We start from the raw sequence: 12,369 nt of genomic DNA on the forward strand, positions 1-12,369 counted from the left end.
AAAGAGATGTTAAATTCTACAACCACCTAAAAGGAAGTGATTCCTAAACCTTCCATATCAAAGACATCACCTACAGAGAGATGAACCTGGAGAAGAGTCCCCTAAGCAAGCTGGTCCTGGGGCTCTGTTCACAAACACAAACACACCCCACAGAGCCCCAGGACAACAACACAATTAGACCCAACCAAATCATGAGAAAACAAAAAGATAATTACTTGACACATTGAAAATAATTTACCAAAAAACAGAGCAAACTCGAATGCTATTTGTCCCTAAACAGAGAGTACACAGTGGCAGAATACCTGGCCACAGTGGCAGAATACCTGACCACTGTGACTGAACCAAACTTAAGGAAATCTTTGACTATGTACAGACTCAGTGAGTATAGCCTTGCTATTGAGAAAGGCTGCCGTAGGCAGACCTGGCTCTCAAGAGAAGACAGGCTATGTGCACACTGCCCACAAAATGAGGTGGAAACTGAGCTGTACTTCCTAACCTCCTGTCCAATGTATGACCATATTAGAGAGACATATTTCCCTCAGATTACACAGATCCACAAATAATTTGAAAACAAATCCAATTTTGATAAACTCCCATATCTACTGGGTTAAACACCACGGTGTGACATCACAGCAGCAAGATTTGTAACCTGTTGCCACAAGAAAAGGGCAACCAGTGAAGAACAAACACCACTGTAAATACAACCCATATTTATGCTTATCCTTTTGTACATTTGTACTTTAACTATTTGCACGTCATTACAACACTGCATGTAGACATAATACGACATTTAAAATGTATTTATTATTTTCGAACTTTTTGTAAGTGTAAAGTTTAAGTCGCAAAGTTCAAGGGGGCCGAATACTTTCTCAAGGCACTGTATATATATTGTTTATTATCTACTTCACTTGCTTTAACATTGTAAACATATGTTTCCCATGCCAATAAAGCTTTTACATTTAAATGAAATTGAATTTACAGGCTGCTAGAGCTTTTACTAACCCTACCCTGGTGTCTCCACACAACTCCTCTTCGTTCCCAGAGCAACCTGCGAGTGTCAGGAAACCACAGTGAGTCAGTGCGGTTCCTGCTTATACATAAACTTTTGACCTACTCCTGAGGGAACATAGGCCACCGTATATAAATAAATACAGTTGAAGTCAGAAGTTTACATCCACTTAGGTTGGAGTCATTAAAACTCATTTTTCAACCACTGCACAATTTTCTTGTCAACAAACTATAGTTTTGGCAAGTCGGTTAGGACATCTACTTTGTACATGATTGAACATTAAATACACATTTCTATAGAGGCAAGTGGAAACATAACCAACCCTGTTACACATGACGCAAGTTATTTTTCCAACAAATGTTTACAGACAGATTATTTCACCTATAATTCATTGTATATATAATTCATTCACCTATAATTCACAATTCCAGTGGGTCAGAAGTTTACATACACTAAGTTGACTGTGCCTTTAAAAAGCTTGGAAAATTCCAGAAAATGATGTCATGACTTTAGAAGCTTCTGATAGGCTAATTGACATCATTTGAGACAATTGGAGGTGCACCTGTGGACTTATTTCAAGGCCTACCTTCAAACTCAGTGCCTCTTTGCTTGACATCATGGTAAAATCAAAAGAAATGAGCCAAGACCTCAGAGAAAAAATTGTAGACCTCCACAATTGTGAAAAACTGAGTTAGAGTTTATTTGGCTGAGGTGTATGTAAACTTCCGACTTCAACTGTGTATATATATACTGAACAAAAATATAAACGCATGTAACATGTAAAGTGTTGGTCCCATGTTTCATGAGCTGAAATAAAAGATCCCTGAAATTGTCCACATGAACAAAAGGCTTATTTCTCTAAAATGTTGTCCATAAATTTGCTAACATCCCTTTTAGTGAGCATTTCTCCTTTACCAAGATAATCCATCCACCTGACAGGTGTGGCATATCAAGAAGCTGATTAAATAGCATGAACATTGCACAGGTGCACCTTGTGCTGTGGACAATACAAGGCCACTCTAAAATGTGCAGGTTTGTCACACAACACCACGCCACAGATATCTAAAATGTTGAGAGAGCTGACTGCAGGAATGTCCACCAGAACTGTTGCCAGAGAATTTAATGTTCATTTCTCTACCATAAACAGCTTCCAACACCGTTTTAGAGAATTTGGCAGAACGTCCAAATGGCCTCACAATCGCAGACCCTGTGTATGGCGTCGTGTGGGCAAGCGATTATGGTATGGGCAGACATAAACTACAGACAATGAACACAATTGCGTTTTATCGATTGCAATTTGAATGCACAGAGATACCCTGACGAGATCCCGAGGCTCATTGTCCTGCCATTGATCCAACCGCCATCACCTCATGTTTCAGCATGATAATGCAGAGATACCCTGACGAGATCCTGAGGCACATTGTCCTGCCATTCATCCAACCGCCATCACCTCATGTTTCAGCATGATAATGCACGGCCCCATGTCACAAGGGTCTGTACACAAATCCTGGAAGCTGAACATGTCCCAGTTCTTCCATGTCCTGCATGCATGCTCTAGATCGATGTGTACGACAGCGTGTTCCAGTTCCTGCCAATTTCCAGCAATTTAGCACAGGCATTCAAGAGGAGTGGGACAACATTCCACAGGTCACAATCAACAGCGGAGACCCTACCTTTCTCTTTAAAGGTATCTGTGACCAGCAGATGCATATCTGTACTCCCAGTCACGTGAAACCCATAGATTAAGGGACCTAATGAATTTATTTCAATTGACTCATTTCCTTATATGAAATGTAACTCAGTAAAATGTTTGAAATTGTTGCATGTTGCGTTTATATCTTTTGTTTCAGTATATAAACCTCTGTATCCAAGGATGTTTTTGGTCTCTAATGGACACTCCCTAACAGATTATTATTCTGTAGGACTGTTCTAAGGACCCTCCCCAAGGGGCCTTTAGGGATACATCCCAAAATGGAACCCTATGCCCTATGTAGTGCACTACTTTACATCAGAGTCCTATGGTCCAGCATAGTGCACTAAATAGGGGATAGGGTGCTGTTTGGGATATAGCCTAGGAATGGTAATTAAAATCATGGCATTGTTCTGTTCAGACTGGGAGGCTTTTCTTTTCCTCCCATCCTGACATGAAGAGGAAACAGGAAAAGGAACTGTAACTCCCAATGCCTGGAGAGAGAGGCAGAGAGAGAGAGACATGAGAGACAAGAGAGCAGAGAGAGAGAGAGAGAGACGCAGAGAGAGAGAGAGACACGAGAGACAAGAGAGAGAGAGAGCAGAGAGAGAGACGAGAGAGAGAGAGAGAGAGAGACACGAGAGACACGAGAGACAAGAGAGAGAGAGAGAGGGAGTAAGAATGAGAGAGAGAGGAAGTAAGAATGAGAGAGAGGGAGAGCAGAGAGAGGGAGTAAGAAGGAGAGAGAGAGAGAGTGGGAGAGAGAGAGAGAGTGAGAAGGAGGGAGAGCAGAGAGAGAGAGAGAGAGTAAGAAGGAGAGAGAGCGGGCGAGAGAGAGAGGGAGTAAGAAGGAGAGAGAGAGGGGGAGAGAGAGAGAGGAAGAGAGAGAGAGTAAGAAGGAGAGAGAGAGGGAAAGAGAGAGAGAGTAAGAAGGAGAGAGAGAGGGAGAGAGAGAGAGGGAGTAAGAAGGAGAGAGAGGGAGAGAGAGAGAGGAAGAGAGAGAGAGTAAGAAGGAGAGAGAGAGGGAGAGAGAGAGGGAGTAAGAAGGAAGGAGAGCAGAGAGGAAAAGGAAAGAGAGGGAGGGTTCTGGGGCGAGCAAGACAGGGGAGGGAAAAGCAGGGAGGGAAAGGGAGGGTGCGATAGAGACTTTTCAGAGCCAGGAAGACTGTGAAGAGATGTGTATTGATGGGTCTCTCTGACACCCTCAGGGGTTTGGTCTTCTCTGTATCCCCAGTCTGAGCACCTCGGACCAGCAGCGCTGTGTGGATGTACACCCCAGCCCTGGAGCCTTTACCAGCCTACCGCTGGAGGATCATGTGTTATCATCTCTACTCTACTCTGTGTCTGGTCTACTGGTTCTCTCCGGGTATGTATCTCTACTCTGCTGTGTGTCTGGTGTACTGGTTCTCTCCGGGTATGTATCTCTACTCTGCTGTGTGTCTGGTCTACTGGTTCTCTCTGGGTATGTATCTCTACTCTGCTGTGTGTCTGGTGTACTGGTACTCTCCGGGTATGTATCTCTACTCTACTGAGTCCCTTTTGCGTTATCTAGCACATTTTATACTCTTTATTTATATTGAGGTCATTAGACCCCAAGGGAGATCTGTCCAGAGACACACGTGCCTTCAGAAAGTATTCACACCCCCTTGACTTTTTCCACATTTTGTTGTTAACAGCCTGAAGTTAAAATTGTTTAAACTGAGATTTATTTTCACTGGCCTACACACAATAGCACATAATGTCAAAGTGGAATTATAATATGGTTATTAATATGGTTATAATATGGGTATTATAATTATAATATAATGATATGTATACATATATTTATTTTTTTACAAATTCATTAAAAATGAAAAGCTGAAATGTTGAGTTAATAAGAATTCAACCCCTTGGTTATGGCAAGCTCAGGAGTAAACATTTACTGTGCCATAATAGTGTTTAACATGATTTTTGGATGACTACCTCATCTCTGTACCCCACTCATACAATTATCTGTAAGGTCCCTCAGTTGAGCAGTGAATTTCAAACACAGATTCAACCACAAAGACCAGGGAGGTTTTCCGATGCCTCGCAAAGAAGGGCACCGATTGGTAGATTTAAAAATAGTACTATTCCACGATATCTCATTCACTTAATAATGTTTACATATCTTGCATTACTCATCTCATATGTATATACTGTATTCTATACTTCTGTATCTTAGTCTATGCATTACTCATCTCATATGTATATACTGTATTCTATACTATTCTACTGTATCTTAGTCTATGTATTACTCATCTCATATGTATATCCTGTATTCTATACTATTCTACTGTATCTTAGTCTATGCATTACTCATCTCATATGTATATCCTGTATTCTATACTACTGTATCTTAGTTCGTTCCGCTCTGACATCGCTCGTCCATATGTATATAGTCATAATTCATTCCTACTTAGATTTGTGTGTACTGGGTATATGTTGTGTAAAGTGTTAGATATTACTGCACTGTTGGAACTAGAAGTACAAGCATTTTTTGCTTCATCTGCAATAACATCTGATAAAAACGTGTATGTGACCAATAACATTTGATTTGATTTCATTTGGTAGATGGGTAAAAAAATAAATTTAAAAAAAGCAGACATTGAATATCCCTTTGAGCGAATTACACTTAAGCTGGTGTATCAATACACCCAGTCACTACAAAGATACAGGCGTCTTTCCTAACTCAGTTGCCAGAGAGCAGCGTTTCCCAACCTCAGTCCTCGGTCCCCAAGTGGTAGACATTTTGTTTTTTTGCCCTAACACTACACAACTGATTCAGATGATCAAAGCTTGATGATCAGTTGATTATTTGAATCAGCTGTGTAGTGGTAGGGCAAAACCTAAAACTTGCACCTCTTGGTGTGCCGAGTTTAGGAAACCCTGCCCTAGAGGAAGGAAAGCACTCAGAGATTTCCCCATGAGGCCAACGGTGACTTTAAAATAGTTATAGAGTTTAATGGCTGTGAAAGGAGAAAACTGAGGATGGATCAACAACATTCAAAATGGTGCCGGAAGAAATGGCAGCAGTTTTACAGGCGCCCAACCGCCCAGCGATCACTCACCTCGGATTAGACAAAGAGCTTCTGGATATCAGGACAGTGATCACTCACCACGGATTAGACTAAGAGCTTCTGGATTTCAGGACAGCGATCACTCACCTCGGATTAAACAAAGATCTTCTGGATATCAGGACAGCGATCACTCACCTCGGATTAGACAAAGAGCTTCTAGATATCAGGACAGCGATCACTCACCTCGGATTCGACAAAGAGATTCTAGATATCAGGACAGTGATCACTCACCTCGGATTCGACAAAGAGATTCTAGATATCAGGACAGCGATCACTCACCTCGGATTAGACAAAGAGCTTCTGGATATCAGGACAGCGATCACTCACCTCGGATTCGACAAAGAGATTCTAGATATCAGGACAGTGATCACTCACCTCGGATTCGACAAAGAGATTCTAGATATCAGGACAGCGATGACTCACCTCGGATTCAACAAAGAGATTCTAGATATCAGGACAGCGATCACTCACCTCGGATTCAACAAAGAGATTCTAGATATCAGGACAGCGATGACTCACCTCGGATTCAACAAAGAGATTCTAGATATCAGGACAGCGATGACTCACCTCGGATTAGACAAAGATTTTTCCTCAACAAGCAAGAAACACAAGACCTTCTCCAAACACCCGACAGTGAAATCATCCCGTTATTTGCAAAAGGAGGCGACGCAGGAACAGAGGACAAAGAGCCGGATGTCTCTTAAATCAGTTCTACCAAATTTCCATCAACATGTTAAATGAGCAACAAGAGGGATACAAAAGAAAATCTTGTTCACCTGTACTCCACACACAGAGACGCGAACAAAGCTCTCCCTCGCCCTCCATTTGGTAAATCTGACCACAACTCTATCCTCCTAATTCCTGCTTACAAGCAAAAATTAAAGCAGGAAGCACCAGTGACTCGGTCTATAAAAAAATGGTCAGATGAAGCAGATGCTAAACTACAGGACTCTTTTGCTATCACAGACTGGAACATGTTCCGGGATTCTTCCGATGGCATTGAGGAGTACACCACATCAGTCACTGGCTTCATCAATACAGTGCCTTGCGAAAGTATTCGGCCCCCTTGAACTTTGCGACCTTTTGCCACATTTCAGGCTTCAAACATAAAGATATAAAACTGTATTTTTTTTGTGAAGAATCAACAACAAGTGGGACACAATCATGAAGTGGAACGACATTTATTGGATAACTTTTTTAACAAATCAAAAACTTAAAAATTGGGCGTGCAAAATTATTCAGCCCCTTTACTTTCAGTGCAGCAAACTCTCTCTAGAAGTTCAGTGAGGATCTCTGAATGATCCAATGTTGACCTAAATGACTAATGATGATAAATACAATCCACCTGTGTGTAATCAAGTCTCCGTATAAATGCACCTGCACTGTGATAGTCTCAGAGGTCCGTTAAAAGCGCAGAGAGCATCATGAAGAACAAGGAACACACCAGGCAGGTCCGAGATACTGTTGTGAAGAAGTTTAAAGCCGGATTTGGATACAAAAAGATTTCCCAAGCTTTAAACATCCCAAGGAGCACTGTGCAAGCAATAATATTGAAATGGAAGGAGTATCAGACCACTGCAAATCTACCAAGACCTGGCCGTCCCTCTAAACTTTCAGCTCATACAAGGAGAAGACTGATCAGAGATGCAGCCAAGAGGCCCATGATCACTCTGGATGAACTGCAGAGATCTACAGCTGAGGTGGGAGACTCTGTCCATAGGACAACAATCAGTCGTATATTGCACAAATCTGGCCTTTATGGAAGAGTGGCAAGAAGAAAGCCATTTCTTAAAGATATCCATAAAAAGTGTCGTTTAAAGTTTGCCACAAGCCACCTGGGAGACACACCAAACATGTGGAAGAAGGTGCTCTGGTCAGATGAAACCAAAATTGAACTTTTTGGCAACAATGCAAAACGTTATGTTTGGCGTAAAAGCAACACAGCTCATCTCCCTGAACACACCATCCCCACTGTCAAACATGGTGGTGGCAGCATCATGGTTTGGGCCTGCTTTTCTTCAGCAGGGACAGGGAAGATTGTTAAAATTGATGGGAAGATGGATGGAGCCAAATACAGGACCATTCTGGAAGAAAACCTGATGGAGTCTGCAAAAGACCTGAGACTGGGACGGAGATTTGTCTTCCAACAAGACAATGATCCAAAACATAAAGCAAAATCTACAATGGAATGGTTCAAAAATAAACATATCCAGGTGTTAGAATGGCCAAGTCAAAGTCCAGACCTGAATCCAATCGAGAATCTGTGGAAAGAACTGAAAACTGCTGTTCACAAATGCTCTCCATCCAACCTCACTGAGCTCGAGCTGTTTTGCAAGGAGGAATGGGAAAAAATGTCAGTCTCTCGGTGTGCAAAACTGATAGAGACATACCCCAAGCGACTTACAGCTGTAATCGCAGCAAAAGGTGGCGCTACAAAGTATTAACTTAAGGGGGCTGAATAATTTTGCACGCCCAATTTTTCAGTTTTTGATATGTTAAAAAAGTTTGAAATATCCAATAATGTCGTTCCACTTCATGATTGTGTCCCACTTGTTGTTGATTCTTCACAAAAAAATACAGTTTTATATCTTTATGTTTGAAGCCTGAAATGTGGCAAAAGGTCGCAAAGTTCAAGGGGGCTGAATACTTTCGCAAGGCACTGTAAGTGCATTGAGGAAGTCGTCCCCACAGTGACTGTACGTACATACCCCAACCAGAAGCCATGGATTACAGGCAACATTCGCAATGAGCTAAAGGGTAGAGCTGCCGCTTTAAAGGTGTGGGACTCTAACCCGGAAGCTTACAAGAAATACTGCTATGCCCTCTGACGAACCATCAAACAGGCAAAGTGTCAATACAGGGCTAAGATTGAATCATACTACACCGGCTCCGACGCTCGCCTTATGTGGCAGGGCTTGCAAACTATTACAGCACAGCCGAGAGCTGCCCAGTGACACGAGCCTACCAGACGAGCTAAATCACTTCTATGCTCGCTTCGAGGCAAGCAACACTGAGGCATGCATGAGAGCATCAGCTGTTCCGGACGACTGTGTGATCACGAGTAAGACCTTTAAACAGGTCAACATACACTGCGGGGCCAGACAGATTACCAGGATGTGTGCTCCGGGCATGTGTTGACCGACTGGCCAGATGTCTTCACTGACATTTTCAACATGTCCATGATTGAGTCTGTAATACCAACATGTTTCAAGCAGACCACTATAGTGCCTGTGCCCTAGAACACTAAGGTAACCTGCCTAAATGACTACAGACCTGTAGCACTCATGTCCGCGGCCATGAAGTGCTTTGAAAAGGCTGTTCATGGCTCACATCAACACCATTATCCCAGAAACCCTAGACCCACTCCAATTTGCATACCGCCCAAACAGATCCACAGATAATGCAATCTCTATTGCACTCCACACTGCCCTTTCCCAACTGGACAAAAGGAACACCTACGTGAGAATGCTGTTCATTGACTACAGCTCAGCGTTCAACACCATAGTGCCCTCAAAGCTCATCACTAAGCTAAGGACCCTGGGACTAAACACCTCCCTCTGCAACTGGATCCTGGACATCCTGACGGGCCGCCCCAAGGTGATGAGAGTAGGTAGCAAAATGGGCAAATGTTGCACAATCCAGGTGTGGAAAGCTCTTAGAGACTTACGCAGAAAGACTCACAGCTCTTAGAGACTTACCCAGAAAGACTCACAGCTCTTAGAGACTTACCCAGAAAGACTATTGACGCAGGGGTATGAATTCTTATATAAATGAGTGATTTCTGTATTTAATTTTCTATACATTTGCAAACATTTCTATAAACATATTAACACTTTGTCATTATGGGGTATTGTGTGTGTAGATGGGTGAGGGGGTAAACACCTATTTAATCCATTTTAAATTCAGGCTGTAACACAATGAAATGTGGAATAAGGGAAGGGGTATGAATACTTTCTGAATGGCACTGTAGAGATAGATAGAGATAGTCTCTATCTGGTTCTGTTTCTATGATCTGACACCATGTGGGCCAGACACGGTCTATGGTTAACACCTCGCAGTAGCAGTGTGTGGGTAAAATCGCCGGGGAAGCCAAGCCAGAAAACACAAAACCCTTTTTACAACATCTGTGTTGTGATAAGTGTGTTTGCTCTTCAACCTCTCAGTTCATATGCCTTGCCAACGTGATATAGAGGCCTAAAAGCAGAGACAAGAAGACAGACACAGTGGTAGAATAAATTCAACCACACCTTTGTTTCATTACAAAACCAGAGAACAACATCTGTCTGATGAAGTCCACAAAGCAAGTATTGCATATAACAAACAGCTACATGACCTGCTGCAGGGGTCAAGCAAGTTAATGTTTCTGACATTTTCAGACCACTAAACAACTATTGATTTATAACCATAGAGAGTTAGAGCTGCCTCCACTATTCCAGCACCATTTAAACTTCAACATTTCAACATCAAATCACCCCTGTTTAGTCTAATACTGTGAGAACTAAAAAGATAACAAAAACAATTTAGACCAATCAACGTAAGCTAAATATGATGTGGCTGTCAATGGTTCTGGTTTCTGTGTGTGCGTGTGCGTTTGTGCAAGTAGAAAAACATGTTGACTCACCCTAGAGAAACGTCAATACCTTCCTCCTCTCTTTCATGTTGACTAAACGGTCTATGACTCTGTCATACAGTACAAGCTTTTATTTTTTGATCTCCCAGGCTACCTGGCTAAAATGCTTTGCTCGCTAGCCTAACTTCCATTCATGAGCAGCATTAGCCAGTTAACATTAGCCTTCTACATCTAGCTACATATTGAACTTCCATCCTATCAGGCCAGGGGCACAACAATGTATGAATTAATATAACCAACTGTATTACTGCTTAAAACTTCTTTGGGAATGGTGTCCCTTCCACGGGACGGTTGAGCTAACATAGGCTAATGCGATTAGCATGAGGTTGTAAATAACTAGAACATTTCCCAGGACATAGACATGTCTGATATTGGCAGAAAGCTTAAATTCTTGTTACTCTAACTGCACGGTCCAATTTACAGTAGCTATTACAGTGAAATAATACCATGCTATTGTTTGAGGAGAGTGCACAGTTTTGAACATGAAAAGTTATTAATAAACACATTTGGCACATTTGGGCAGTCTTGATATAATATTTCTAGAACAGAAATGCAATGGTTCATTGGATCAGTCAAACTGTGCACATACACTGCTACCATCTCGTGGCCAAAATCTAAATTGCAGCTGGGCTGGAATTATACATTATGTCCTTTTGCATTTCAAAGATGATGGTACAAAACATGTACAAAAGAATAGTTGTTGTTTTCCCCTCTGTATGATCTTTTACCAGATATATTGTGTTATATTCTCTCAAAGTTCAAAGTTCAATATGCATATCCTTGCTTTAGGGCCTGAGCTACAGGCAGTTGGATTTGTAATTTTAGGAGAAAATTGAAAGAAAAAAAAAAGGGGGCGGATCGTCTTTTGGTTGGTCTTAAACATCCCCACCAGTGAATACTGAAATCGACACTTTGGCACACCTTTTTAAGGACTCACCTCAGATATTGCCTCCCATCTCAGTGAAAACTCATTTAACGCAGGTAAATTACCAATCCCGGCGCTTGTGTTTGGAAAAACAGAACAGCACTGGCTTTAACAACAGGTTGAAATGGACAATTGTCTGAAAATAGAGCCCTTTCATTTTTTGTTCAGATGAGTTTTGACCTTATCTCAGTGACTTGAGGGTGTGTCGTCTGTCCAAACAACATGCTGTGTCCCACATAGTGCACTACTTCTGATAGTGCACTACTTTGGACCACCAGAGCCCTGGGCATAGGATGCCATTTAGAACAGACAGTGTGAAAGGTGGTGGTGGTGGGGGGGGGTGGGGGGGGGGAGATATGGGAGACCACCTGCGGATGAAAAAACACGAGATTTTCCTTGAACAGAAATTAAACACACACAGCGGAGGTCTGAGAATAGATTTCTGGTCATATGAAACAGAAATCAGAAAGGAAGAAATGTCATGTTTAATGCTCAGTGAACAGCCAACCATGTTGATGAAATGAAATAGCTGTTTTATGCCCGTTCAGGTTTCATGTTCTTTAAAAATGTTCTTTTAGCACCATGTATTTATGTCTGAGACGTGTAGCACATGACCTTACGACTGTCCCAAACCAGTTTAAACATAAAAGTTGTGGACATTGAGATGATAGTATATAATTGAGGTTTATAGGATAGAAAGAAACTCTTGTAGCAAACCATGTCATAGTATCCAGCCTCCTGTCTGTGTGTCTGCCTGCCTGTCTGCCTCACACACACACACACACACACACACACTACTTTAACTCTAGTTGGAAGGCAGCCATGACAGCATCACTCCAATCCCGTACACTTCACCCTGCATGAACACAACAACAGAAACGCCCGTAATCATCTGCGTGTGTATAACTGAGTGTGAGTCCCAAATGGAACCCTATTCCCTATATAGTGCACTACTTCAGACGAAAGTATAGAGGGAATAGGGACCATTTGGGATTTCATACTGAGTAATTCCCTAAA

At 42.0% G+C, this 12,369-nt stretch overlaps 1 protein-coding gene across 3 annotated transcripts in view; it reads left to right on the forward strand.

Annotated features, from left to right (window-relative positions):
- The first annotated feature begins 3,189 nt into the window (after nt 1-3,189).
- The window catches only part of tek (TEK tyrosine kinase, endothelial), an 85,524-nt gene continuing 76,344 nt past the window's right edge, over nt 3,190-12,369 (forward strand). For 2 of the 3 annotated variants that reach the window (XM_090191562.1, XM_090191563.1), the window contains exon 1: nt 3,835-4,113. In XM_090191562.1, the coding sequence (XP_090047688.1) occupies nt 3,966-4,113 (148 nt within the window). In that variant the 5' untranslated portion in view covers nt 3,835-3,965. Of the gene's footprint in view, nt 4,114-12,369 lie in introns of all 3 variants that reach the window. The other variant, XM_036936759.2, reaches the window with a different exon arrangement.

The sequence above is a fragment of the Oncorhynchus mykiss genome, chromosome 12 (genome assembly GCF_057628025.1).
Source record: "Oncorhynchus mykiss isolate SJ-2025 chromosome 12, ASM5762802v1, whole genome shotgun sequence".
NCBI classification, from domain to species: domain Eukaryota; kingdom Metazoa; phylum Chordata; class Actinopteri; order Salmoniformes; family Salmonidae; genus Oncorhynchus; species Oncorhynchus mykiss.